This window comes from Corapipo altera, unplaced genomic scaffold (genome assembly GCF_003945725.1).
Source record: "Corapipo altera isolate COAL_440 unplaced genomic scaffold, ASM394572v1 96, whole genome shotgun sequence".
In the NCBI taxonomy this organism is placed as follows: Eukaryota; Metazoa; Chordata; class Aves; order Passeriformes; family Pipridae; genus Corapipo; species Corapipo altera.
Window position 1 is genome coordinate 2,088,395 of NW_020884962.1, and position 24,214 is coordinate 2,112,608.

A 24,214-nucleotide genomic window follows, 5' to 3' on the forward strand; every position below is an offset into this window, starting at 1 on the left:
AAGATGTCCTTGCCCATGGCAGGGGCATGGAATGAGATGACCACTAAGGGCACTTCCAACTCAAACCATTCGAGGATTCAATGATAAGAGCAAAGTTTGAACATTCACAGTTCAGCTGTGACAAAATGGGGCTGACACTTCCTTGCTGCCCTCTCTAACTGATGGTAAATTTGCTTTCCTCTCTGCCTTCAGTGCCACTGGGTAAACCCCAAATTTAAGCCTAAAGGTTCCTATTCTCGTGCAAAGACTGCAAGGGCTGGAGCTTCGAGGAAAACCCTGACGTGACAAAGATTCACACTGCACAGATAAGCAGCTGTAGCCTGTTCGCTTGCAGATTTCTTAACTGATAGCAGCTGTGAGCAAAAGCCCAAACATGGAACCTTCTCAGTTTCCCCGGGGCAGCCTGGGTGGTGAAGGCAAAGGTGACATAGTTTCCCTTCATCCCAGGCAGGAACATGGAGGACATATGAGCAGACATCAGGGCAGACTGTAGGTCATCTCCTCTCTCTGATGGAAGTGACTAGTGGGAGACTTTGAAAGACCATGAGAGCAGGGTAAGCACTCCCTTCCCTTGGATTGCACACACTTTCTATATGTTTAAAATTCCCCACCGGTTTTCCCCACCACAAACCACCTTAATCTCCTCTTGAGTTTGCACAAACATCTGTCATTCTGTGCCAGAATGCTCAGCAGCTCAGTTATGCATTGTCTCTGTCCCTCATCATCTCCTCCAGGAAGCTCTAGCTCTCTCTATATATAAGAGGTGCTACCAGAAACTAACTAGAACAAAGGAGACGAGGGCTCAGAGGGCAGGTTGTTTTTCTTCTGGTGCAGACCATGGAAGGCGGTTCAGACTCCAGTGCAGGAGTTGTCTGAAAACAGTGCTCAAGCATCCTTTGTGGGGGAAGCTTGTCTCTCAGCACCATCTGGCTGAGAAGAGAGCTGTAAGCCTTTTGGATGTGGACCACCACTGGAACAGACTCTGCCAAGAGGAACAGAAACATGCCAACCAGCTTCACAGCAGACAGCCCCCAGATAGAACTTGCCCTTGCCTCCTCTCTGAGATCCTAAAGCTCTGTCCCTGACATCTCAACAGCCACCTTCTCCATGCCAAGGCCACCGTCCACAAAAAGTCCAGTGAAGCCTCCTACAGCTGGTTTACCCTGTCATCCAGCCTGCTGTGTTGGCTGTACTCTGTCCTAGGGTCCAACATCTCCCAGCCATAAGGTCCCTGCAGAGGGGATAGCCTTTACTCTGTAGAGAATGGCAGCTTTTGAGTCCTGGTACCTGCTGATGCATCATGTCCTGTCAGCTGTCAGCTGCTTCCAGGAAGGTGATAACGATGCTGAAGTCGGTAAATCGAATGTGTGCCCATCACTTTTCCCACCCCATTTGTAACTGGGCTTTTCTTCTCCTTGCAAAACTCTCATCATCCCCATGACCCCAGGAAGGGCAACCATAGCTCTTGTTTCCGAGCTTGCCAGCGATTCAGGATGCAGAGCCATGACTGCTGCTGTCCCAACAGTCTGGCCTCTCGCTTGCAGCAGCCAGACCCTCCCTCCTTCTCTCTGTGGCAAGACCACAAGAAAGACAACACACACTGGGAAATGCAGCTTTGAGTTTACTGTGGATGTTTTAAGTGCAGCAAGGTTCAAGAGGGGACAGTGTTATCTCTGAAGGAAATGGGGTCTGTTGTGGCACAGCCTCTTTCTGTGCCATTAGGGACTATTCTTGCCTCTGTCAGGGTGTTTAATATGGCTCTGAAGTGGCTGCCTGAGATGGGCAGGGAATGGGACAGCCAGCAGCCTCAGAACAGAATGAAGAGGACCCTCGTGCACCAAGTCACTTGGGTTCCCAAGGAGAGAGGAGGGGGTTGAGCCTTCAGCAGGGACAGGAAGGAAGCCATTGCAGTCTCCAGGGCCACATCTGAGCTGGAGCAAGTGCCGTGGCTGCTGTTACTTCTTCATGACTTTTTTGATCCAGGGCAGGTAGTTGGAGATGCGGGTGTAGACCCCAGGTGGGGCGTTATACCCAAAGGAAACAATGCCTTGTGCCACTTTATTGCATACCAAGGGCCCACCAGAATCTCCCTAGGGACAGATGAGACTGATTTTAGAGGCCTCTTCCCTGTGGGAACAGGTTTTCCCCTGGTCCCTCCCTGCTACGGGGGCTATGGCTCTGCTGCTGCCCCACATGCCCACCTGGCTGGAGGAGCTGCCCCAAGCTGGTGAGCTGGGGCTCTACCCCTGCTACTGTGCAGGGACTGTGGTGTCAAGGTGTCCAGAGAGCTGGTCCATATGGGAGCTACAGATCAAATGCTTGTTGCCTGCCCTGGGAATCAGCTCCATCTGTGGCAGCAGCAGCATCTGCTCTCAGAGAGACAAACCCCAGCCTGCTGGCAGCCCCTACCTGGCTGGAATCCTTCAGCTCATGGAAGCTGCCAGCACAGACCATGCCAGTGTCGAGATGTGGATAGAAGAGGGTGCATTTCCTGCGGCTGTAGATGGAGACTTTGGTTTCAAAGAGCTTGTTGGTCACCTGGTCGTCATCAATCAGACCCCAGCCGGCGATGCTGCACTTAGTGCCTGTGGGGAGGTCACTGCTGGTCTTGGGCAGTGGAATGGTCTTGACATAGTCATTGAGAGTGGCCTTTGATGTCAGCTGGGAGAAAGCAGGATTTCGGAGAAGGTTATGAGTAGAAGAGCTGAAGGATGCTTTCTACGCAGAGGTAGGGGAGGTCTATCAGGACATGTGGCACTGTAAGCTCTAGTGAGCTCCTGTGAACGTGGCATACGGCTCCAAGCCCTGCCAGTGGTTCCCTCCCAGGTCCCTCCCAGTCTTGCCTGCTTCCAGCGGTTTGGGCAGAAGCAGCTTTGCAGAGGTGGACCCTGCCAGACCCACAGCCCCATCCCACCCACTGCCCCACTGCCCACTGCAGAACCACCTTGCCTTGAGCAACATGATGTCATTAAACATGGTGTCAGGGTCGTATTCAGGGTGCTCATGGTATCTGAGAACTCCTCGGACCTGCTGGGTTGTTTCTGGTTTGTGGATGTCGTGAGCCCCCAGGATGACTGTGATATTCCTGGTCACAACATAGAGCGTAGAGAGGGGAATAAGGTTGGGTGTCACCCGGCTCCCTCCCTTTTGGCAGGCAGGTGGAGAGAGCTGCACAGAACAGGAGGAAGAGGAACCTACTCCAAAAACGTTCCTGTGAAGGACATCACAGGTTAGGTGAGAAACAAGGGGATAAAGCTCCCATATGAAGTACTCACCCCATGCAGTGTGCAGCTGTCATCACCCACTCAGGGGCCACCAGGAAGCCCCCACAGGCAGACATCCCTATCTTCAGGTATGCCATGTAAGGGTGGGAGTGGGGCTGCGCCTCATGGCCCCCCACAATCTGACCCTGTAGAGCACCTGAAAGACACCCCACTGCAGAATGAGCCGATGGCTCCTGAGGTGAGAGCCCAGACGAGCAGCCTCACTTGCAACAGCTTGCAGAACCCCAGCTTACTGGCACTGGCCCATGGGCAGGAGAGCAGGAACAGCAGGGCCAGCAGTGGCTGAGGCTGGCACATCTCTCCCATAGCTGGGCACTCCTTCCAAGATGTGTGGAAGTCTGAGTTTCCCTGTGCCCAGAGGCTGGTTTTATACCCTGGAACCAGCTGTACCCAGCAGCCAGGAAACCATGTGCAATGGGCTGATTGTGCTAATCAGAACGGGGCAGCACCCCTGCAGGTCTGTGGGCATCGCTGCTGCCCTGGTCTGCTCAGTGCCAAAGTGGCCTGTGGCTGTGATTGATGAGCGATAGCACAAGACAGAAAGGCCAGGGCAGAGAGAGCCTGGTACACCATAGTCCCAAAGCCTCAGGGATGCTGACCAGAAGAGGTGTTCTAGGGTGTTTTTTAGGTGTGATTTAACATTTCTCCCACAGTTTCTGTTTAATGTTCTTGGCTTGAGGAAATGCAAGGTTTTAAAGAAAAGCCACTTAAAAAACAAACAATCAACAAAACTTTGCCATTTAAGGTCATTAATGTGGTCTAGAGGAGATGATCCTGAAACTTTTTCTTTCAATATTCTTGTTTACCTTCAAATCAAAAGATGCACTTCAGAGACTCTTTTCCTACAGAGACCCAACACCCACTTTCAGTGAACTGACAGCCAGACACAACAACTGTCCTTGGGAAATTTCTTTGAGCACTGTGAAGGGCCAGGTCTCCAGGGTTTGGTGTCAACCCATGTCAGAGGGGCCTTGTTGACTCTTCTTGACTCCTCTGGCTCCAGAAGCATCCTGCCAGGTTGGGGACTACATTGTGCCTCTATAAAGAGGACTGTCTGCTGCTACACAGCAGAAGAGACCAAAGTGAGGAAATGCAACCACCCAACTGCCAGGAGTGATCAGTCATTTTTAAACCAGCACAACTCCACCCTTCCTGGAGCAGAAAAACACCTGCGGGCAAGTGGATGCCTTGGCTGATGTTGGGCTGTGCTAGGGCCATGCAGCGGGGGACAGGATGGGTGGGTGGGGAGGTGGAGATGCGGGACATAGATGAGGATGCCAGCTGTTCATGAGCCAGCCTGGGGGCTGCCTGACAGGGCCCACTCTGTAGAGTTTTGCCCACTTTTTTTTTTTAATCATATTATCAGAAAATACAAGTTTTAATCAGAACTGTGCAGCACCACAGCAGGAAAACCTCAACAGAAATCATTGATGTTTTATCTTGTACTTGTAACTTGCTGTCTTTCCCTTGCAGCTGCTTGTGGCCCCCTACAATCTGGAACTGGATGCCCTCCTGAGAGCAGCAGCCCCAGGGAAGGAGGGACTGCGCAGGTCACTGGCCACGGACCCAGGGAGCTGGGCTTCAGGCTGCTACTGTCCTGTTCTCTCTGGCATCCCTGACTGCAGACAAATTCCTCCCTCTGGACCCTAGGTGCTTTTGCCTTCCTGTTGACCTCTGGAGAGTTCCAGGGCTTCTGCTGCTAACGTGACTCATGTGAGCATCCCTCAATACCTGCTCTAGCCATGGATTTTGTAGGGGGTCCACAGTGCTGCAGCTGCCACCCATGCCCCCCCTCGTCCTTCCAAACCCAGGACTCGGCAGCTATCAGGTAGTTGCAAGTAGACTGTAGCTTTTATCTGGAGGAAAGAGATGAGAAACATCACGGGATGGGGTGTCCCGACCCTGCCTCACTTCATTGCGAAGAAAGAACATCTGAAATGAAATGGCAGCAAAGGAGAAGTACCAAGATAAAGCTCAGCCTGTGTCTGTGCAGATAGCAGCAGGGACATGCTGTACAACAGGAACTCTCCCTCGTGTGGGTGCCCAGCCAAGGGAACTCTCACCCCCCCCAGCCATGGAGCTGGGGACTCCACACCTCAGGTCTGGTGGCAGCAGCTTTGAGGAGGACATGGGGCTGGATTTGTGCCAGCCAGCTGTGCTCTGCTGAGCAAATTGCATGGAGGGCAGGGGACCCAAGAACCCATCTCCAGGCTCCTCTGGGGATGGGACCCTAGCCTGACTTGCTGTGAGGCAGGAGCAGTGTCTGAGGTGTGTGGTGACTTGCAATGGTGGGGCGGGGGGCTGGAAGGGCTGAGACACAGCTGGGACACAGTTCAGGCAGCTTCCCAGAGCTAGTCCCTCTCTCTGCATGCAACATGCCTCACAGGTACCCAGCTCATTCTGCCATGGAATGACCAAACAAACTAGATTCTAGGACAAGCCAGGAACAAGGTTTTGCCTCACTGGAACAGCTCTTGACAAAATAATTAGCACTGTCTTTTAGGCAACACCTGATGTGCTTGTGTAGGGGGCATTAGAAAGAACCTCCAATATTTTGCTGGTCCAGAGGACCTGGCACCCCATGGGTGAGTGTGTCAACCTGTCCCAGCTACTCATCTGCCTTGAGCCCTCCTGTCATTAAAAATGTTTGCCTCCCACCAATCCCATGCTCTCCACAGATCTCTCCTGCAAAGAGCTCATTCCTGTCAGGAATCTCTGTTCTGAGACTCCTCACAGGCTGCCAGCTCTTTGAGAAGCTACTTAGGGCCCTTGAAAAGGCAAATGTCTCCATTCTCTGATCTTTCAGGAACACTCCACCAGTTCTGTCCTGAGCAGACAAGTTAGCTGGAGGCTCATCCTGAAGCAAGAGCAAAATGAGGGTTATGTGTAAGGGTCACAATGACCCTTTGGATTCCAGTTCTTCATGGGGAGCATCAGCCCAGAGCATTTGGGAGTGTGCTCTTTGTGCTGAACGTGCAAACCTGCACTCCTCTAAACTGAGCTGCACTCCTGGCCCAGCCTTCCTGCTGATTTCCGCTCCTTCAATCTTGGGGTCATCTGCTGACTTTATCAGCATGAGTTTCTTTCCACACTGCTGATAAAAGGCCAAAACAACGGCTGAAAGGGTGAAGGTGGAGGATGGAGCCCTCAGCTTTTGATGAGAACCACTCTTGCTTGCACATGACTTCCTGCAGCAGGAGCCCCCTATGCCTTTTCCACTTGTCTATGCTACCATCCAGGCTAGAATCTCTCCACTCATCCAGCAGTGGATAGACTCCCTGGACAACCCTCTGTTTGCCATGCTGATGGAAGAAGTCACCGCTCTTTGCTCTCAGCCTGGGAACCTCTTCATGAATTTGTGCCAGTCTGGAGTGAGAATGCAGGTGAAAGTAGGACATCTGCTGTGATCCTGAGTTAAAAGGTCCTCTGTCTTTCTTTTATCTATGCCTTTTTGCAGATGACTTGGGTGGGGTCCATCCTCCACACAGAATGTGGTTGATGTCGTAACTTCCCTTTTTCAACTTTGATAGGTAGAAATCTCACTTATATTGCACAAGGAGCTCTCCCCTCTACCTGCTCTGTCCTGGGCCTTGGACAAGCATCTGGAGAGCACTGCCAACTGTGGAACCTCCCTCTGGCAGCAAGAGCCTCATACCAGCCATGACAGGTGAGTCATAAGGCAAATTCCCAGCCACAATTGGGAACATTGCATTGCAAGACTCTCTCCAGTTGAGTTTTGCAGATGTAGGGAATAGGTCAATGATAGACATTAATATTACAGTCACATTTGGATTCCTTGGTTCCAATCTCAGTGCAGCACTTTGTGCCTTCTGCAATGACAAGAGGCAGCACCTTTTTGCCTCCTTCCTTGCCTGTGACCCAGACAATGGGAAGATTCTGGCCCATCTCTAGAACGTGCTTGAAGGTGGGGGATGCAGTGTCAGGGCACATGCTTAGCTTTGACCAGCTGGTTCCCTTTGAACTGGATGGAGCTAAGCCCCAGCTTCAGTCACATGGGTGCCTGGAGTTGCTGCACAGACTGCAGGACGTGGATGGACCTGTTCTGAGAGAGTTGCAGTAGCTGGGCCCACAGAGAAGCCCAGAGGGGTGACGGCATGGAGCTTACTCCTGAAGAAGGATGTATCTGAGCATGGGTGGTGCACGGGGCAGTTGATGAAGAGGCAGTTGCTCTCTGGCAGGTTCAGGGATGAATTTAGTACCACAACAGGCAAAGCACTTAGTATCTCAACTGTCTGCTTTAATAGCTCTTACTAGCACTTGGTTCAGTTCAGCCCCACGGGCCTTACCCATCAAGGTGGGAGGTGTTGCTTCATTTGACCCAGACTGCTCTGACCCAAAGAGGGGTCTGACATATTATTTAATTCATGTCCCACCATCACAACCACAGCAAAGCTGACAATAGCCAAACCCTTACCAAGAAATGGTGATAGCTGTTAGAAACAGTATACTCTCACTCACAACAGGAAACTTTATTAAACAACAGGAAGCCTATGTTCACGGCGGACTTACAAAACACCTCACTCTCCTCTCCCCTTGCTCTTTCAGTGCTGCAAGGCTGACAGACAGGACTCTAACTCTCCTCTCCACACTAAGCAGGGCTGTTGGGTTTAGAGCCAGTCCTGTGTGGCAGAGTCTTATGGCTACTTTAGCCCTTAAACAGAGGATCTGCTCTGCCCCAAACCCTACCTGATCCCTTCCTCCATCGTGTATCCCTTGGCTGCTGACTCAGCCTCAGAAGATGGATGGTCCAGTGCTAAGCTGGCTGTTGAATCACTCCCTTCTCCTTCCCCTGGACTCTGCTCAATATCCTGAGCTCAGACTTGACCTGCTCGACAGGAAAGGCTCCTGCCTGCAGCTGGCTGCCATGAGGAATGTGAACATCATCCTGCAGCACTACAACTTCACAGGCAAGCTAACCAACCGGCAGTCTGAGGACGAGGGCATGGGTCTCATCCGCACAGTCTTCGTCATGGTCAGCGGCATCATCGTCCTGGAGAACCTGCTCGTGCTGCTGGCCATCCTGCGGTGTCTGAGAGCCCGCCGCTGGGTCTACTCCTGCATTGCCAGCATCACTGTGAGTGACCTGCTTGCAGGAATTGCCTACCTCTCTAATCTCTGCCTCTCAGGCAAGAAGACCTTCCAGCTTTCACCTCAGCTCTGGTTCCTGCGGGAAGGCATCCTGTTCATCGCACTGGCTGCCTCCACCTTCAGCCTGCTCGTGACAGCCATCGAGCGTTATAGTGCCATGGTGAGGCCGATTGCTGAGAATGAAGCCAGCAAGACCCTGCGCTTACGCAGCCTCATCATTTCCTGCTGGCTGCTGGCCTTCGTCATAGGACTGCTCCCACTGCTGGGCTGGAACTGCCTGTGTGACTTCAGTGCCTGCTCTGTGCTCCTGCCTCTATACTCCAAGAACTACATCCTTTTCTCTGTAGTCATGTTCAGCATCATCCTCCTGGGGATTATTGGCCTCTACATCTCCATTTTCCAACTGGTCCAGGCCAGTTCTAAGCAAACCAGTTCTCGGCACAGCCGCAAGCGTTCCCTGCGCTTGCTTAAGACTGTGCTGATGATCCTGGGTGCCTTCATCATCTGCTGGAGTCCCCTCTTTGTTCTGTTGCTGTTTGATGTCTTCTGTGAGACCCAGACCTGCACACACCTCCACAGCCTGGACTGGACCTTGGCTCTGGCCTTGCTTAACTCAGGCGTCAACCCCATCATCTATTCCCTGAGGAGTGTGGAGGTGCGCCGTGCTGTGGGAAGCCTGCTGTGCTGCTGCTGTGTCAGGGCTGGGCTTTGCAAGACTGGGAACTGCATGGTCATCACAGATATCAACTCTGGCTCATCCACAGAGAGCTCACTGCGCTACCGGGAAAGTTTCCGCAGCTCTGTGGCACTGAATGCTAGGCCCAGAGCACCTCTCTCCAGCAACTCCAGCATGATGAGCAATCTCCCCAGCCTCTGAGAGGCCATGGGAAGAGCAAGAGGTGCCAGACAGCTCCCAGGACCTCATTCTGCTGGTCCTGGCCTGGCAGAACTGTAGCCTACGTGCAACTCAGGCTGATCAGGGGCAGCCCCACCCCAATTGTTAACTGGGCTTTCCAGTCCCATCAGACTGGGATTTTGTTTCAGTGTGGGTGCAGTGCAAGGATAGGCATTGCTCCCAGGCTGGGAGAGAAAGATGCGCGTACATTTTAGGATTGATGCTCTGCTGAGAAACTGCAGTGCCTAGGTTATAAGTGTGTGTGCTCTGTGTGTGCAGACAGACACTGTACCTGCCCAAATGAGGGTATTTTGCCCCAGGGCACAGTGACAAGTAGGCTGGGCATCCCCAACCAGATGGCCCCCCTTACCCCTTGAGGTCGAGCTGGGTTGGCAGTGCTGCCGCTTCACATCATGCAGGGCTGGAGGTGATACTTTCAGTCTTCTCCTGAAGTTTACAGCCTTCTGGATTTGCTGTGACGGGCACAGCTGCTAGGAAGGAATGCAGGCTTGATGTCAAGAACAACCGGATTTGCAAGTGCAACTGTGTGCTGTTGTGGGGCAGTTCCGAGCCCCCTGGCCGGGAATCAAGTACCCACCTGCAGTGCAGCACAAACCAGCCAGAGGACAGCAGAGGGCTGCAGCAACAGCCTAGGCCCTCCCTGGAGTGCTGAAGTTGGGCACTATGCCCGGGCAAATGCTGTGACAGTGCTTACAGTTTGGCAGCAAGAAGTGAGAGCCCTACCCTGCCTCTGGGTATGAGGCTGCACCTGCAGTGACAGCCTGGGCACTACCACAGTGACTGGGGAGCCTGGGGCCACCCTAGGTCTGACAGAGACACACTAGGGCCTGAAGACACTGCCAGCTTGCTCCTCAGATCCCTGCTCCTCTATTCCCTAATGTAGGGAATAATCAGAGCAGCACTCAAACACATCCTCTCACTCTGCAAAAAGGACAAAGCCACGGAAGCACTGTGGGCTCACACAAAACCTGCTGGCCCAGCCCCTCCACGGGAACTGTTATCAACCCATTTGTTTTGCATTAAATCGAGGCGACCACAAAGTCTTGGGTTAATTTTGCTGTAATTTTTTTACTTCCTGAAGGTCAGGTACTCGGTCTCCACCGCGTAATCCAGAAGCCAGGCAGCACCCGGCAGACGTTCCCTGTAGGCCCGGGACAGCCGGAGCCCGCCCTCCCGTTCCCAGGACAAGGGGATCACCCCGCTCACGGGGACAGCGGGAGTCCCCCGTCCCGCCCCGTCCCGTTCCGTTCCGCCCCCCCCCCCCCCCCCCCCCCCCCCCCCCCCTTGTCCCACCCCGTTCCACCCCACCCCGTTCCATCCCACCCCACCCTGTCCCACCCCGTCCCGTCCAGCGCTCGGGGCCGCTCCGGGCCGGGCCGTGGCGCCCCCTGCAGGCCCGGCAGGGCTGGCCGCGACTACATCTCCCAGCAGCCTTTGCCGCGGGACGCGAACTACAGGTCCCGGCAGGCCGCGGGGCGGGCCGTGCGTACCGCGCGTGCCGAGCAGGCCGCGGTGCCGGGACCGCGGCGATGCTGGAGGAGGCGGGCGAGGTGCTGGAGTCGGTGCTCAAGGCCTCGTGCCTCCCGCTCAGCGTCCTGCTCTTCGTGCCCGCCGTGCTCCTGCTTCTGGGCCCGCCGCCCGCCGCCGAGGCCGCGCACGAGTTTACGGTCTACCGCATGCAGCAGTACGAGCTGGGCGGGCAGCCCTACGGTGAGAGAACCGCGCGGCCCGGTCGGGCTCGGCTCTTCCGGGAGGTCGGACCCCGGGCAGCGGCCTCTTCAGGGGTGGTGGGTCCTGGGAGGAACCTCGACCCCCGGGGAGGAGCCTCGGGTAGGCCGCGAAGCAGCGGGCGGCCCGTGGAGGGCAGCCCGGCCCAGAAGAGGCCGCAGGAGGGCTCGCGGGGGCTCTGGGAGGCGGTCAGCCGGGCCCGGGGCCAGGCCCAGGAGCGGGGCAGGGCGCAGGAGGGCCCCGTCTGGCTGAGTTCCACTGCCCAGGCTCAGCACTGCCAGGACGGTGCTGAGAGCTCCACCGTGGTGACCTAGAGGTAGCCAAGGACCCCACGGGCTTGTCTATGGCTGAGCTCTCTGTGTGTTGAGGAGTCCAGCTGCATCCCTCCTGCATTCTGGGACACTTGGTCGTGAGCTCAGTTTTGTTCTCTTGCCTTTGACTCCTCTATTGACAGGTTGATTCCTATCTCTTCTTCATTCTCAGCAGTATGTATTGCTCCAGTGGCTTCATTTCAGGGCCTATCCTGTTACAATTCTTCTGTTGTGTTACAGTTGACTTGCTCTGTTCTGTTACCTCCAGGCTGCTGATTGTGCAACACCTTTCCAAGCCAGAAACACACCCTGTTGTATGAATCCTTGAAGTGCTGTAACCCTCAGCCTCCACCCCCGTGCACTCATGGACCCAGAATCAAGGGTTGTTTCTGAGTCTTCTGTAGATATTTTATTCCAGGCCAGGACATGTGCTCTGTTCATGAGTGACTCTTCCGAAGTTTCAGACTTATGTTAATAATCTGGCATTACAGCCTCAGGTTTCCTCTGCCACTTGGATGGATTGTGTGTTTCCTTTGCTCCTTCCTACCCCATTTGGGGAGCTGATGGTCCTGTACCTTGTGTGTTCTGAGATGTCCTTCAGGATAAAAACTGTTTGTTGTTCCAGCCAAAAAGACAAAATACACATTGCTGCTCAGTCTCTTCTTGCAGGGGGAAGAGTTTTTTTGTCAGCATCAGTCATAGAGCAACTTAAGAACAAACTTGGACTTCCTCTAATGCTGATAGAGTTCTTTAGTTTGTAAATGAATTATTATTAACCAGCTCTCTGTAGAGAAACTACAGAAAATCAACCCGTCTTGCTGTGCTGTCAGAAAATACTGTTGTGTCTGCTCTGTTTAGGTGTAAGAGGAGCAGAATTTTGGGTCCACATATTGCTATGTTTACACATCATTCTTTGGGAAACTGGCGAGGGATTATCCTCCTTTTGAATCATTTTTTTTTCTGATTGGAGCAGGGGTGTTCTTAATACTTGTTTGTTATACAGTGTCAGAGTTCTGTGAGGAGAATTTACATCATGCCTTGACTCTGTTTACGGATGTATGGCGATTCTATGACCTTTGATGAGACCAAACTAAAGTCAAGATGAGTCAGGTTTAAATCTAACACTTAGCAGCACTCTTCTTTGAACAGAGGCTCAGATGCCTTCTGGAGCACCTTGTTCCATCCCTGACTCTGTGGGGGTGTAGAGGGATGAGGTCCTCTGTAGGTGCCAGAGTTATAGAAGAAGAAACTGAATTTGGAGCATTATAAATTGTAAGTGGATTTGAACCTCTCTGTACAAGATGTCCTTTTGGTCCTCCCTTGGAGAATGCAGGAGCTGCTGGCAAGCCTACAGACTGCTGTTCTCCCAAAGAATTGCATTTCCATGTAGGGGATTTGATATGCTGAAGCTGAGAGTAGGAGAGAGCGAGCAGCTAGGAGCAGCCTGCTCATCTGTCACTTCCCCAGCTACAGACCTGTCCTTGTGGGTGGGCAAGAGCAGCCTTTTGGGTGACACAGGGTAGCCTGGTGTCTCTGCACAGCCTCCACCTCTGCAGGGGTGATCCTACAGCTGGGGGATGCAGAAGGCTCTAGAGAGACCAGGCTCTCTCCAGAGGTGTTGCTGCCAGCAGGCGTCAGGTGCAGGTGAGCAAACAGCCTGTGTGGTTGTGTTGAGCAGGTAGACTGGAAGGTGGGCAAGGCTGTATAATGCTGGAATAAGGGGAGTCTGGCAGGACATGGCCGCAGAGGTTTTGCTCTGATGGATGCAAGGAAAACCACAGATCTCTGCTCCTTCTTGGATGAGGAGGAAGAGGCGGACTTAGCTTTCTGCAGGTCCTGGCTGCTCTGAAGTTCGTCAAACTGTCACAAAGACTGTTCTGAGAAGGAGCTAGGCTCGAGCAAAGGGAATATGTTGAAAGCATAAGTTGAAGCAACTGACAAGGCCTGTTGCTGTTCTCTGCTGCCAGGCACCAGGAGCGCAGTGCTCAACACAGAAGCGCGCACAGTAGAGGCGGATGTCCTGAGCCGCCGCTGCGTCATGATGCGGCTGGTGGATTTCTCCTACGAGCAGTACCAGAAGGCTCTCCGCCAGTCAGCTGGGGCTGTGGTCATCATCTTGCCACGATCTATCTCTTCTGTTCCACAGGATGTTGTAAGGGTAAAAAAAAATAAAGTTTTCTTTCTCTTCCGATGGGAGATTTATTTGAGAGAAGCTTGGGTTGCTGCAGGACTGGAAGCTCCTGTTGTAATGCACAACAAGTCATATTCTAATATTAAAACTTACCTCTCTGCTTTGGTTGTTAATATTTTCCTGCCCTCTTTCATGTTTAGCAGATGCTAAGTTTGTGTCTCACTTAAATCCTCAGCAATTCATGGAGATAGAGCCAGAAATGCTTGCTATGGAAACCATTGTGCCAGTCTACTTTGCAGTGGAAGATGAAGAGCTGCTGTCTATCTATGAACAAACACGGGCTGCTTCTGCATCACAGGGTTCTGCCTCAGCTGCAGAAGGTGAGTTCTAACAAGCGGGGGAAAGGTTTGAGGAAAACAGGCCTGGGAGCAGTCTGCTGTGTCCTATACACCATGAACCACTGTTCTGTCACATTCATGTTTATTCTGACTTTGTCAAAGTGTTTTGAGAGTCAGTGGAAGAAAAACTCAGTATGAGAAGAGTATTACTTGACTGTATTTGGAAATACAGTTGCATGAAGTTCTCAGCTTCACACTGTTGCAAATAAGATATAAATCAAAACTAGGTTAACAACATTGAAGATGTTAAGTGACGGTGGTGTGTTGGTAGAAGCTGAAGCTTTTTGTCTAACCACAACTCCGTTTGGTGCTTCCATATATCCCCTTGTAAATAACTTGACTGTCTTATTGATTAATTTTAGAACTGCTGGAGAAAAGTTTTTGTTTTAGGACAGAATGAAGATGTATGGTCACCAAGAAACTGTGTCATTGCATAAACACAAGTGACAAGTGAGAGGGCTTAAATGGTTTAAAGCTGGTCTTTTCAAAGTGCAGTTAGCAAGGAAAATAAAGGGATGAAACTTCCCCGGGTGTACATTGTGGTTTTGGGGTTTTTTTGTTCTAGTTCTGCTGCACACGGCAACTGCCAATGGCTTCCAGATGGTGACCAGTGGGGCCCAAAGCAAAGCTATCAATGACTGGCTTATACCCAGTGTGGAGGTGAGTAGTATATGGATTCAAACTGGCAATGTTGATGGAATGAATTATTTTATTGGGACTTCATCAGACATCTGGACTGATAGGGCAAGTCAAGGGAGTCTCAGCCATGTAAGTATCTGGAGTCCTCAAAACTAAGGCCAGGGCAGACTCAGCAGGCATGTAGAAATAAAACTGTCTTTGTACAGGGACACAAGAGGTGACGTGGAGTGACACTGCTCTCTTTCCTCTGCAGGGAAGGCTAACAGGGCTGGGTGGAGAAGACCTGCCCACAGTTGTGATAGTTGCCCACTATGATTCTTTTGGAGTGGCTCCAGTGAGTATTCTTTTTTCCTGCAGCTCTCTGTTCCTGTCTCTTTTCCCCCATATGGCCTTTGCCCATGTGTCTTTTCTTGGCCTTAAGGATGTGGGGCAGTTACAAGTGAAGCGTGGTGGTGTGGTATCTTGAAGCTGTTCTGGTATGTGAGAATCAGTGTAGGTTTGTCACCTTGTCTTTGTCCCGCTTCATCCTGCAGTGGCTGTCACATGGTGCTGACTCCAATGGCAGTGGTACCTCAGTGCTTCTGGAACTGGCCAGGCTGTTTTCCCGGCTCTACACCTACAGACGTACCCATGCTGGGTAAGAAACTGCCCTGTCTATACTTAAATGTGTGTAACTGAGAACAGATAAGATGGGCTTTTGCTCCAGACCTGCAGGGCGTTACAAACAGTCCTTCAATTTGCTCTGTTTTGTTTCCATCTGAGTACAGCTGCTGTTAATGGCCAAGCTCCTTCCTCTGTTCTCTTTGCTGTAGCTCCGCTCAAGCTTAGGGACAAGTGGAGGGAATGATATGGGAAGTAGATTCCATCCTCAAGCAATGGGAACTCCCCCTTTTAATCTGTCTTGCCATTACCTGAGTATGTGGCGTGTAGGAAGTGTTTGTTAATGGACAGTTTGCCTTGGATGTCAGGTGCTAGTAGTTGTGATTTTACCACACCTCCAAGACTGAGTAAAGGAGTTCTTGGGAGTGCAGCATGCTAACACTTTTCTGGCTTCTTTGATGGGCAGGTATAACTTGCTGTTCTTTGCATCTGGAGGTGGCAAGTTTAATTATCAAGGAACTAAGCGGTGGCTGGAAGACAATTTGGACCACACTGGTGAGTAAGGGGCTGAGATTCCAGCATGTTCTGTGGCAAAGTCTGTGTCAATAGAGTTGTGTTAAATGTCTGTTATTAATTGTCAGTCCTCCTGTGAGAATCTCCTTGTGTGAGCCTTGCTTTTTTGGGATGGAAGTCCCAGCACAAGACATAGCAATAAAGGTTCGTATTTTTCTGTTTCAGATTCCAGCCTGCTGCAGGACAACGTAGCATTTGTTCTCTGCCTTGATACTCTGGGCAGAGGCAATAGCCTTCATCTCCATGTCTCAAAGCCTCCCAAGGAGGGGACCTTGCAGCATGCATTTCTGAGAGAACTGGAGATGGTAATGAAAAACATTTTAGGTACATGGGAACTTGGGACTTAGTGTGGGGAGCTGCAGCTCTCCAAGAGAGGAAGGACGATGTAAAGAAATGGTGTGCCATTGCAATATTTCATGTATTAGTTATGGTCACTTGATTTGAAGTGCAGACAAATTCTCATGCTGCAGTTCTAAATGAAGCAGAGTAGATCTGCTGCATTTTCCACTGCACTTCCTTATGGCTTCCTTGTGTTACCCTGTAGTGACATTAAAACAGCTCTTTTTGATATGAAACCAGCTTTATAATGGCAATAACTGCACCTTACAGGTGGAGGTGTGTTTACCTTCTGGAATGCAGAAAAAGTGGGTCTAGGCAGACAGGGCAGTGCATGATGGGATAATGCAGTGGGTAGCATGACAGCCGTGTATGGCTTGTCCTTTCCCTCAGGTTGTTGCCAGCCAGTTCCCAGAGGTGAAGTTTTCCATGGTGCACAAGAAGATTAACTTGGCTGAGGACATGCTGGCATGGGAGCACGAGCGGTTTGCGATCCGACGCTTGCCAGCATTCACCATCTCCCACCTGGAGAGCCACCGTGACAGCCTCCGCAACAGCATCATGGACAGGAGGTGAGAGGCCTTAGGGAAGGAAGGCTGCAGTTTAAATCCAGCCCGTAGACCCAAATTGGCTTCACAGCTGCTTGTGTTGTTCTGATGGTCAGGAGACAGGTGACAAAAACACCGTGAGTTGGGCTCTGGATTCAGGCTCGTGCACGATGCAGTGAAAAAGGGTTGTTTCTAGAGGAAGCTGATGCCATTGGCAAGTCCATAATCCCCTCTTTTTTCTTTAGGGCACGGATAGACACTAAAGCGCTGATCAGGAATACTAGGATCATTGCTGAAGCTTTGACAAGGGTCATCTACAATTTAACAGACAAGGTAAGAGCTGCCCACTGTGCAGTGCTGACCAGACTTGTCCTGCCCAACCAAGCTTGCTCTCACCAATAGCCTGGATTGCTTGTTTGTTTCTTTTTTTTTTTTTTGCCATTGCAGGGAGCACCTGCAGATATGCAGATCTTCACAGATCAGATGGTGAGCACAGTGTGGTTTTGTAACCTGTGGGAAGAAGGAATCTAGAGTCTGGGAGAGAGGTCTGGTCTCAGCATGTGTGTACTTGATGCCCTTTATTTGGTGGTATTTTTCTGTAGCAGATCCAGCAGGAGCAACTGGAGTCAGTGATGGACTGGCTGAGCAGTCAACCCAGGGCTGCCCAGCTGATTGATAAAGACAGCACCTTCCTCAACACCTTAGAATATTATATGGGACGCTACCTGAAGGATGTCAAGCAGCATCATGTAAAGGCAGACAAACGGTAAGAAAGGAGATGAAAGAACCAGCCAGGGCATGCAATCTGGCTTCCCCCTCTAAAGAACTGTCTCTGAGCTGCAGCTTTTCTGGTTTCTTGGCATGCAGCTGGAAGGGATTGCTCTTTTCTGCTCTTCTGACAGTTTTGGTTCATGCTCTCTGTTCTCCTAGAGAAAGCTGTTTACCATTCCTCACAGCACAGTAACAAAACCCAGCAGCTCCCTCTGTCTGAAGAGCTTGTTTTTTCACTGTTTTGGTTCCACCTTTCCCACTCTGAGTGCAGGAAAAGACTGAGGTCTCCTAGACAGCTTTCATTAATTGCGAAAGGGCAGCTTACATCCCATCTTACCTGCTTAGGTTGAAGCATTTTAGTGAACACAGGGAGGAATCTTTCACATGGCTCTTTGGAGACAGCTGAATAGCATGTGTTCTGAATTGTGTCCTTAGGCTTCTGATTTGGGGAAAAGAAAGACCTGATGACTAAAATCAGCTCAAAATTAGTATGCGAGGTGGTCATGCTTCCCTGTCTCTGGTTGGGTGGACTCCTTGGGGACAGGTCTGGGCCGTCCTCACTACAGTGTCAAGAAGTGTAATAGAATCTGAAAAATTTCTTCTTTGCACAGGGATCCTGAGTTTGTTTTCTATGACCAGCTGAAACAGGTGATGAATGCATACAGGTATGGAATTCCCTTGAGCACGTTGGGCTATTGTCTCACTCCGTGGCAGCAACTGCTGTAGCAATTTCACGTGTACTTTCTTTATGACAGGGTCAAGCCAGCGATCTTTGACCTGCTTCTAGCTGTCTGTATTGCAGCCTACTTGGGCGTTGCCTATGTTGCAGTGCAGGTAAGAGAAGAGAAGCAGGAAACAGACATATTATTTTCCTTATAAATCATGGTAGCACAGTAACTGGTGTTCACACAGTCCCAGCACTAAAGCTGGAACAATAATGTCATCCCACTCTAAAAGCAGTTATCCAGAACAGCTGGCTGTTTTGGTGTATGTCTTTGAGTATTTCAGTTGGCTGTGCTGAAGGCAGTCTCTTGCCATTCTAGTGCAAAACTGGTTTTTTAGAGCTGTTTCTTGTAGTCAAGGACATGCATAACTCACTTGCTAAGCTATTTTGCCTTCAAACTGAGACTACTCAAGGCAACTAAAATTTGCTGTAATGTTAAAAGTTTGTTGCTTGTAGTGAGGTAGTGTTAGGAAATATCTGAACTTGGGATGCAACTTAGAAATGCATCTTCAGAGTTTTGGTTTCTTTTTTCAATGAAACCATAAATACATCCTGTGCCAGTAATCCTGGAAATGTGATACTCCATGCCTTGGCCAGTCTGTTTATATGTAATGTTTTTGTGTAAGTGTTAACCAAGCCACTGTGAGTGAGGCTTCTGATCCTGCCTGGGCTCATGAAGAACATGAATGAAAGGGAAGCATTTTAGGTCACTCTCAATTTTGATCTCTTTGTGTTATTTGTGTTTGTTATTTGTTTGGGGAAACTATGAGCATTTAAAAATACAATGTAACAACATAAAAAGGAAGGAAAACATATACTTTGATTTGTCAGCTATCTTCCTTACTTTTGTATTTGAATTTGAAATTGTTTGAAGCCTAGATCTTGGTCAAATATTTGAAGTAGCTGTTACTGAATCAAAACACAAGTAACCAAAGCAAAATCAAAAGAGGAATTAAGTTAATTTCTAAGTCACTGGTGAAATGGTGCAGGAGAAGATCTGGTTAAAGGATTGTGAATTACTGGGAATCTCTGTGTTTGCCTGGTTTGTTTTTATGTTTGTGACACTGCTGGCAGCAGTGTTTCTACAGCGACCAGGATCCTGCAGGTGTTGGAATCTGAAGCTTTCTCCCCTTCAGAAGGAACAGAATAGCATAAAAAAAAAAATCTTTAACAAGTTGTTGCATCTTCACAAAAGGGTGATACACACCTACACAAACACTTTTGTAAGCCATCACTTTCTGTACAACTTGAAGTACCTGGCTTCATTGTCATAATTCCTCTTAATTCATCAAATCTCACTCCATCTTCAGGGTGAGAGTGCTAGTGGATGATTCAAACTAGGTACTGCATTTGCACGTTGGTATTGTTTTAAGCCTTCTACTAAGTTTTCTGTCTGTTTAGAACAGCCATGGTTACTTCTTTTCGTTCTTTTTCCAGCACTTTGGTCTCCTTTACAAGATGATACAGAGATTATCCCTTAAAACCAAGCAGCAGTGAAGCAACAAGTCATCACCCACCCAGCAGCACTGAGCCATCGGTGAGCCCATCGGAAACCTTCTGCCTTCCATTGAACCCTGCTATTTCTCTTCCTCTTTGCTACTGTACAGAGGGGAGGAAGGCATAAAGAAAATGAAATTTTAACTCTTGTGCACCTTTTAAGTGCTTTTCTTCACCTTCTTCCCCTGACTTGCACCGTGTCTGTTTTCCTTTGCATTTTGGTGAGAGAGAGGCTCAGAGACTCCACCAATTCCTGCAGTCTTATTCTGGGCAGCTTCTATGAGTGTAAAACAAAGTCCAACACCTTCATGGACATGTGTCATACAGCCAACTTGGAAACTGAAACTACAGAGTGATGTGTTATCTCTGCCCACCAGACAAGGACTCGGAGCAGTTGTTTAAAATTAAAGTGAATGCAATTAGCATGTTTCCTTATGGTACCTCTTCCTTAAATTCACTGCCTGGCTTTAGTGAGGTGTGCTGAGCAAGCAAGCAAGCACCTTTTTGCATTTTGTTTAGACTGCAGTAACTCATGCCCTTTTAGGAGGTGCACTGTGAGTGATCCTGACTGTTGTTGCCAGGATGAGCAAAGATTGCTGAGATGAGTTTCTGGTATTAGGGTTCTTGCCAGGACAGGTTCTCTCCTGTCCATGTTGGAGGATGCATTTTGCTGTGCACTTGGTTACTCTGGAAGTTTATGGTCTTTGGACAGTTCATAGCTGCCACCACTCTGTGCTAAACTCTTGCTTGATCTTTGAGGGGTGTTCTGTTGTCCCAACTGCTGCAGGATTGTGTTCTGTGCTGTTCCATGTACTTAAACAAGCTGGTTGCATCAATAACAAGAGCAAGAGCAGCCCAGACCTGGAAAATATATCAAGATACTGACTACAAGTCCTAGACTAGTTGTAGTTCTAGAAGATAACCTGATGAAGTATTGTTCCTGCCACCCTGCAAGGTTTGAGTCCTTCCTCTGATCTGTCCTATGTACATGACGTCTTTTCACAAGCCACAGTGGATACCTTTTTTTTTATTCTTTACACTACTACTTATAATTAAAATAGTGTATTTTACAGGGGCTGAAAAGCTATTGTGGGTTTGAATGAAGGTGTACCTCTTTTTTTTTTTTTGTATGCGTGGAAAAGTCAAGCTGTGCATTCTTGTCTGCACACAGCTGCTGTGCACGTGCTTGTTAAAAAAGGGGTTGTTGTGACCAGTCACTGGCCTTGTCCTTTGGATGGGCACCAAAGCACTGATTTCCATGCATCTTTGTTTCACCATAGTCTCCTTCTTGGAGTACCCTTACCCCATGATGTGCTTTCTGCTACTTTAAATGTGTAGCAACTTGTTTTTTAAAGGGTCTTGTCTTTTCCAGGACAGATGCTGGTGTCAGCAGCTCACCATCATATATATCACCAGGTGGCATGGTGCCAAGCACTCCTGAAATATCAGCCCTACAAGGGAAACCTGCCTTTTCCTGATCTTTGAGTGCTTATTTGAAATATGTCTCTCTGCATGAATGAAGTGTTCATGACACTCCTTTGCCAAATGAATTTATAATGACTTCAGAAGTTGCTGAAGTGCCTGAAAGACAAGCCTTGATTGTTTTCCACTGGCTTTTGTGTTGTGCCCATAGACATTACAATATGTGCCATGGGAAGGTGCATTCTCTGTGCTGGGTAGGTTTAGAACATGCATGGTACGGTGGTTGTCTGAAGAACTCTGTAGGCTCTGAACGTCTGGAAGTAGTTTCAAAGTCCTCCAGCTGCATCATACATTTCTAGTGTGTTAAACTAGGTGGTGTTCCCTCCAATCCAGCAGATTACTTAACCAGTCCTAATTATTCACTCTGTTACTTTGCTGAGAAAAATAGAAAAAATGATTAGCAATCCTGCTGCAGCTTGAGTTGATGATTATAAAATTTGCCAGCAGTGGGCAAGAGTGAACAGAACAGGCCTGGAACATTATTCAGTGCAGCCCTCAGTCTTCCAGATGAGAAGCTCAAAGTTCAGAGTCAAAAACTTCCACCAAGGCAACCCAAGTGTAGTTGCAGTTGTGTCCCTGTCAATGCTGTAGCACTAAAGAAAACACTTTAGCTGCATGTGGTCTCAACAATGAACTGTTAACACTCCTGATGCAGTGCCAACAACTTAAAAGAAAGATGGATAAGATTTATGAGTTGATAAACCTGAAGGGCAGTTGGGACAGTATATCACTCTCTCCCACACAAGGTTAATTTGTCCCATAATTCTTTTGGATGCATTTTGTGTTTCTCTAGCTGGCTGCCTTAGCAAGTAGTTTTTACTACAGATGAGAGTTTTTGATCAAACTGCATGTGTGCTGAAACATATATGCTCAAATCTGAGATAAACAGATTCGAACTTTCTCATGGCTGGAACACCGTGCCCATCCTGGGATTGAATTTAGTTCCCACATTGCTATTTCCACATTGTTGTTTTCTTTGGTAAGTTAACAGAGAAGCTTGCAAATAGACTCTGGTGCTGATCCACACTGCAGCATATCTGATCAATTCTGACACCAACACAGCACACAAAGGCAGAAATTCAACAGGTGTCATGATAAAATAAAAGTTCTCCACAACAATGCAGAAGAGCTCTGTGTAGCTGATTCTTGTTGCCCTTATTTTTACCTGTCCTTCTCTTGTGAGGAGTTTGCCTGGCCTATAGGTAAGAACATGGAAAGCATATGTGCACATATACACAAGTGGCTAGCAGCTGATGCTTCTAGCCAGAAAACCATTTTCTTTGCTATTTGTCTGACTTTACCTTTAGCTGTCAAAGTCTGCAGCTCACAAAAAAATGGTTTTCCAGCAGGGTTTAACTGAAGTTGTTAATGCCTTCTGTGTACTCCCACCTCCATGAGCACTAGTGGGGATTTTATGCAAGTAGTTTGGACTATCGTAGTTTATCTCCCACATAAGAGAGGTTCGTTTATTGTTAGGAGATAACTAACGCTGTGCAATATGAACTCCATTCTTGTACTCAGTGCAGAGAAGATCCTGAAGCCAAAATGGAATTAGGTATCTCGCCATCTGCAGCTGAGTTACCACAATCTATTCAGATGTGCAAAACCACAGCTACCCAAAATTGTTGTGGGGCTTGGTTTTGAGAGTTTTTGTTTGTTTTAAATCTTGCACTCTCGTATTGTTCATAGCACAAGCTCAAATCCCAAGCTTCTCCTGCTCCCTGTGGCCAAGCTGGGTTTTACATTTCAGAACCATTCAGTCTTGACTCACTGATCTGAAATGATGGGGCTGCTACTATATGTCTCAGTAAATTAGGCCTCTGGGTGCTTGAGTGTGGGCTCCTGCTTGCCTCACTTTGATCTGTTTAGTTTCCATTTGTAGTTATCGCATAGCAACTTCAAGGTTATAATCTGGAATATTTGCAGCTCAGGAAAAAGACTTGATTTATTTAGCAATGTTAACTCAATTATTTATCTCTTGTGTGCCCTAAAGAACAAATGTATATTGAGGTGAATATTTAAAAGCTAATAGAAAATTCACTGCAGTTGATTTACATATTTTTTGGACCATAAATGTAATAATATTTAAGTATTTTAACTTTTTTCATTTTCTTATTTGTTTGTCTCTTTTTCCCCTGGAAAAATAAAGTGAGTGAGTAGGTTTGATGGACAGATTTGTCAGAGAACTATTTGCTGATGGAAGCTCAAAAAAATGGAGTCTCCTTGCATTATTTGGAGGAATAGATCCCTCTACAAAAAGGAAGAAAATCCATGTGTTTAAAGGCTTCCTCCCTTCTATATAGTCAAAAGTAAAATAGTAAAACACGACTCCACCACCTTGAGGTGAGTGAATTCCTGTAAAGTTTCTATGCAAAACAGCTTTGATACTGTGAAAAACTGGTTACCTTAGAAGCCAACACTGTGCTCGTAGAGATTGTTGTGCCTCTGTCATTACCAAATGACCATCTGAACACTAAACTGTTTATTCAAGTTATAAGCATTGCAAGAGATCTGTTCCCTGAGCATGAGTTTGTCCAAGTCTTACATGGACAGTGGTCATAGTTGTGGAGTGGGAAAGTGACATAAACACTACAGAAAGGGAGAGTCAAACATTGTACGTTCATTCTGCCTCCTCCAGTGGCCCCTCTAAAGGGGTTCTCCGTGTTAAGACCCTTCTTTCAAGAAGAAATGCTTTGGCATTTCTTGCCTGCAAGTTCACAGGCCCTGGACTCTTTTCACCTGCCCTGTGTATTGTGCCCAGCATAAATTCAGTTAATGTGGGATTTCTTGAGGAATCCTTTGATCCTTGCTATAGATTTTTGTGTGAGGGTAGATTAATTTGTTTCAGCTTGGTTTGCTTCATGGAATTAATTAGGTTGGAAAAGACCTCTGAGATCATTGAGAATAATCTATAATATTGGATGACTAAGCATGGTTTTCCTTTCAGATTAATTTCTTTCAGAGAAGTTGCAAGTACAAATTACTCTCTTGGAGGGAGCTGTGTACCCTGTAATGAAAATGGGAAGCAAAGCCCTCAAGCTTTTCTGTGCCATTGGGACCAGAGAAGGAAAGGAGCATTGTGAATTCCTTCCAGGAGGGAAAAAGCATGCCCACAATGTAAGACAGAAGATCTGTCAGTTAAAACAGAGATCATGAAGAAATGTTTT

General features: G+C 48.7%; 3 protein-coding genes across 8 annotated transcripts; 2 read left to right on the forward strand and 1 right to left on the reverse strand.

Annotated features, from left to right (window-relative positions):
* Positions 1-1,605: 1,605 nt before the first annotated feature.
* On the reverse strand, positions 1,606-9,752 carry LOC113957092 (cathepsin G-like). Of its 3 annotated transcripts, none has more exons than XM_027664234.1 (5): positions 9,659-9,752; positions 3,276-3,420; positions 2,950-3,085; positions 2,410-2,661; positions 1,606-2,090 (listed from the first exon to the last, which is right to left on the reverse strand). In XM_027664234.1, exons 2-5 carry the CDS (start codon positions 3,359-3,361, stop codon positions 1,956-1,958), a joined length of 609 nt encoding a protein of 202 aa, XP_027520035.1. In that variant the 5' UTR covers positions 3,362-3,420; positions 9,659-9,752; the 3' UTR covers positions 1,606-1,955. The 3 variants fall into 3 exon arrangements, with proteins under 3 accessions (XP_027520035.1, XP_027520034.1, XP_027520033.1); XM_027664233.1 differs by lacking the exon at positions 9,659-9,752 and adding an exon at positions 3,518-3,631; XM_027664232.1 differs by lacking the exon at positions 9,659-9,752 and adding an exon at positions 3,518-3,622 and having other exon boundaries at positions 3,276-3,435.
* S1PR4 (sphingosine-1-phosphate receptor 4) lies at positions 3,094-9,632 on the forward strand. 2 transcript variants are annotated; one of them, XM_027664231.1, is made up of 3 exons: positions 3,094-3,234; positions 6,815-6,951; positions 7,851-9,632. In XM_027664231.1, the coding sequence occupies exon 3, from the start codon at positions 8,044-8,046 to the stop codon at positions 9,268-9,270; it is 1,227 nt and encodes a 408-aa protein (XP_027520032.1). In that variant the 5' UTR covers positions 3,094-3,234; positions 6,815-6,951; positions 7,851-8,043; the 3' UTR covers positions 9,271-9,632. The 2 variants fall into 2 exon arrangements, with proteins under 2 accessions (XP_027520032.1, XP_027520031.1); XM_027664230.1 differs by lacking the exon at positions 3,094-3,234 and adding an exon at positions 6,349-6,705.
* Positions 9,753-10,791: 1,039 nt separating the features above from the next.
* NCLN (nicalin) lies at positions 10,792-20,642 on the forward strand. 3 transcript variants are annotated; one of them, XM_027664227.1, is made up of 15 exons: positions 10,792-11,019; positions 13,316-13,506; positions 13,715-13,859; positions 14,443-14,537; positions 14,770-14,850; positions 15,050-15,153; positions 15,583-15,671; positions 15,855-15,994; positions 16,419-16,597; positions 16,819-16,906; positions 17,021-17,059; positions 17,176-17,339; positions 17,956-18,009; positions 18,100-18,178; positions 19,506-20,642. In XM_027664227.1, the coding sequence occupies exons 1-15, from the start codon at positions 10,839-10,841 to the stop codon at positions 19,563-19,565; spliced, it is 1,689 nt and encodes a 562-aa protein (XP_027520028.1). In that variant the 5' UTR covers positions 10,792-10,838; the 3' UTR covers positions 19,566-20,642. The 3 variants fall into 3 exon arrangements, with proteins under 3 accessions (XP_027520028.1, XP_027520029.1, XP_027520030.1); XM_027664228.1 differs by having other exon boundaries at positions 10,795-11,019; positions 17,179-17,339; XM_027664229.1 differs by having other exon boundaries at positions 10,805-11,019; positions 13,316-13,500.
* The last annotated feature ends 3,572 nt before the right edge of the window (positions 20,643-24,214 follow it).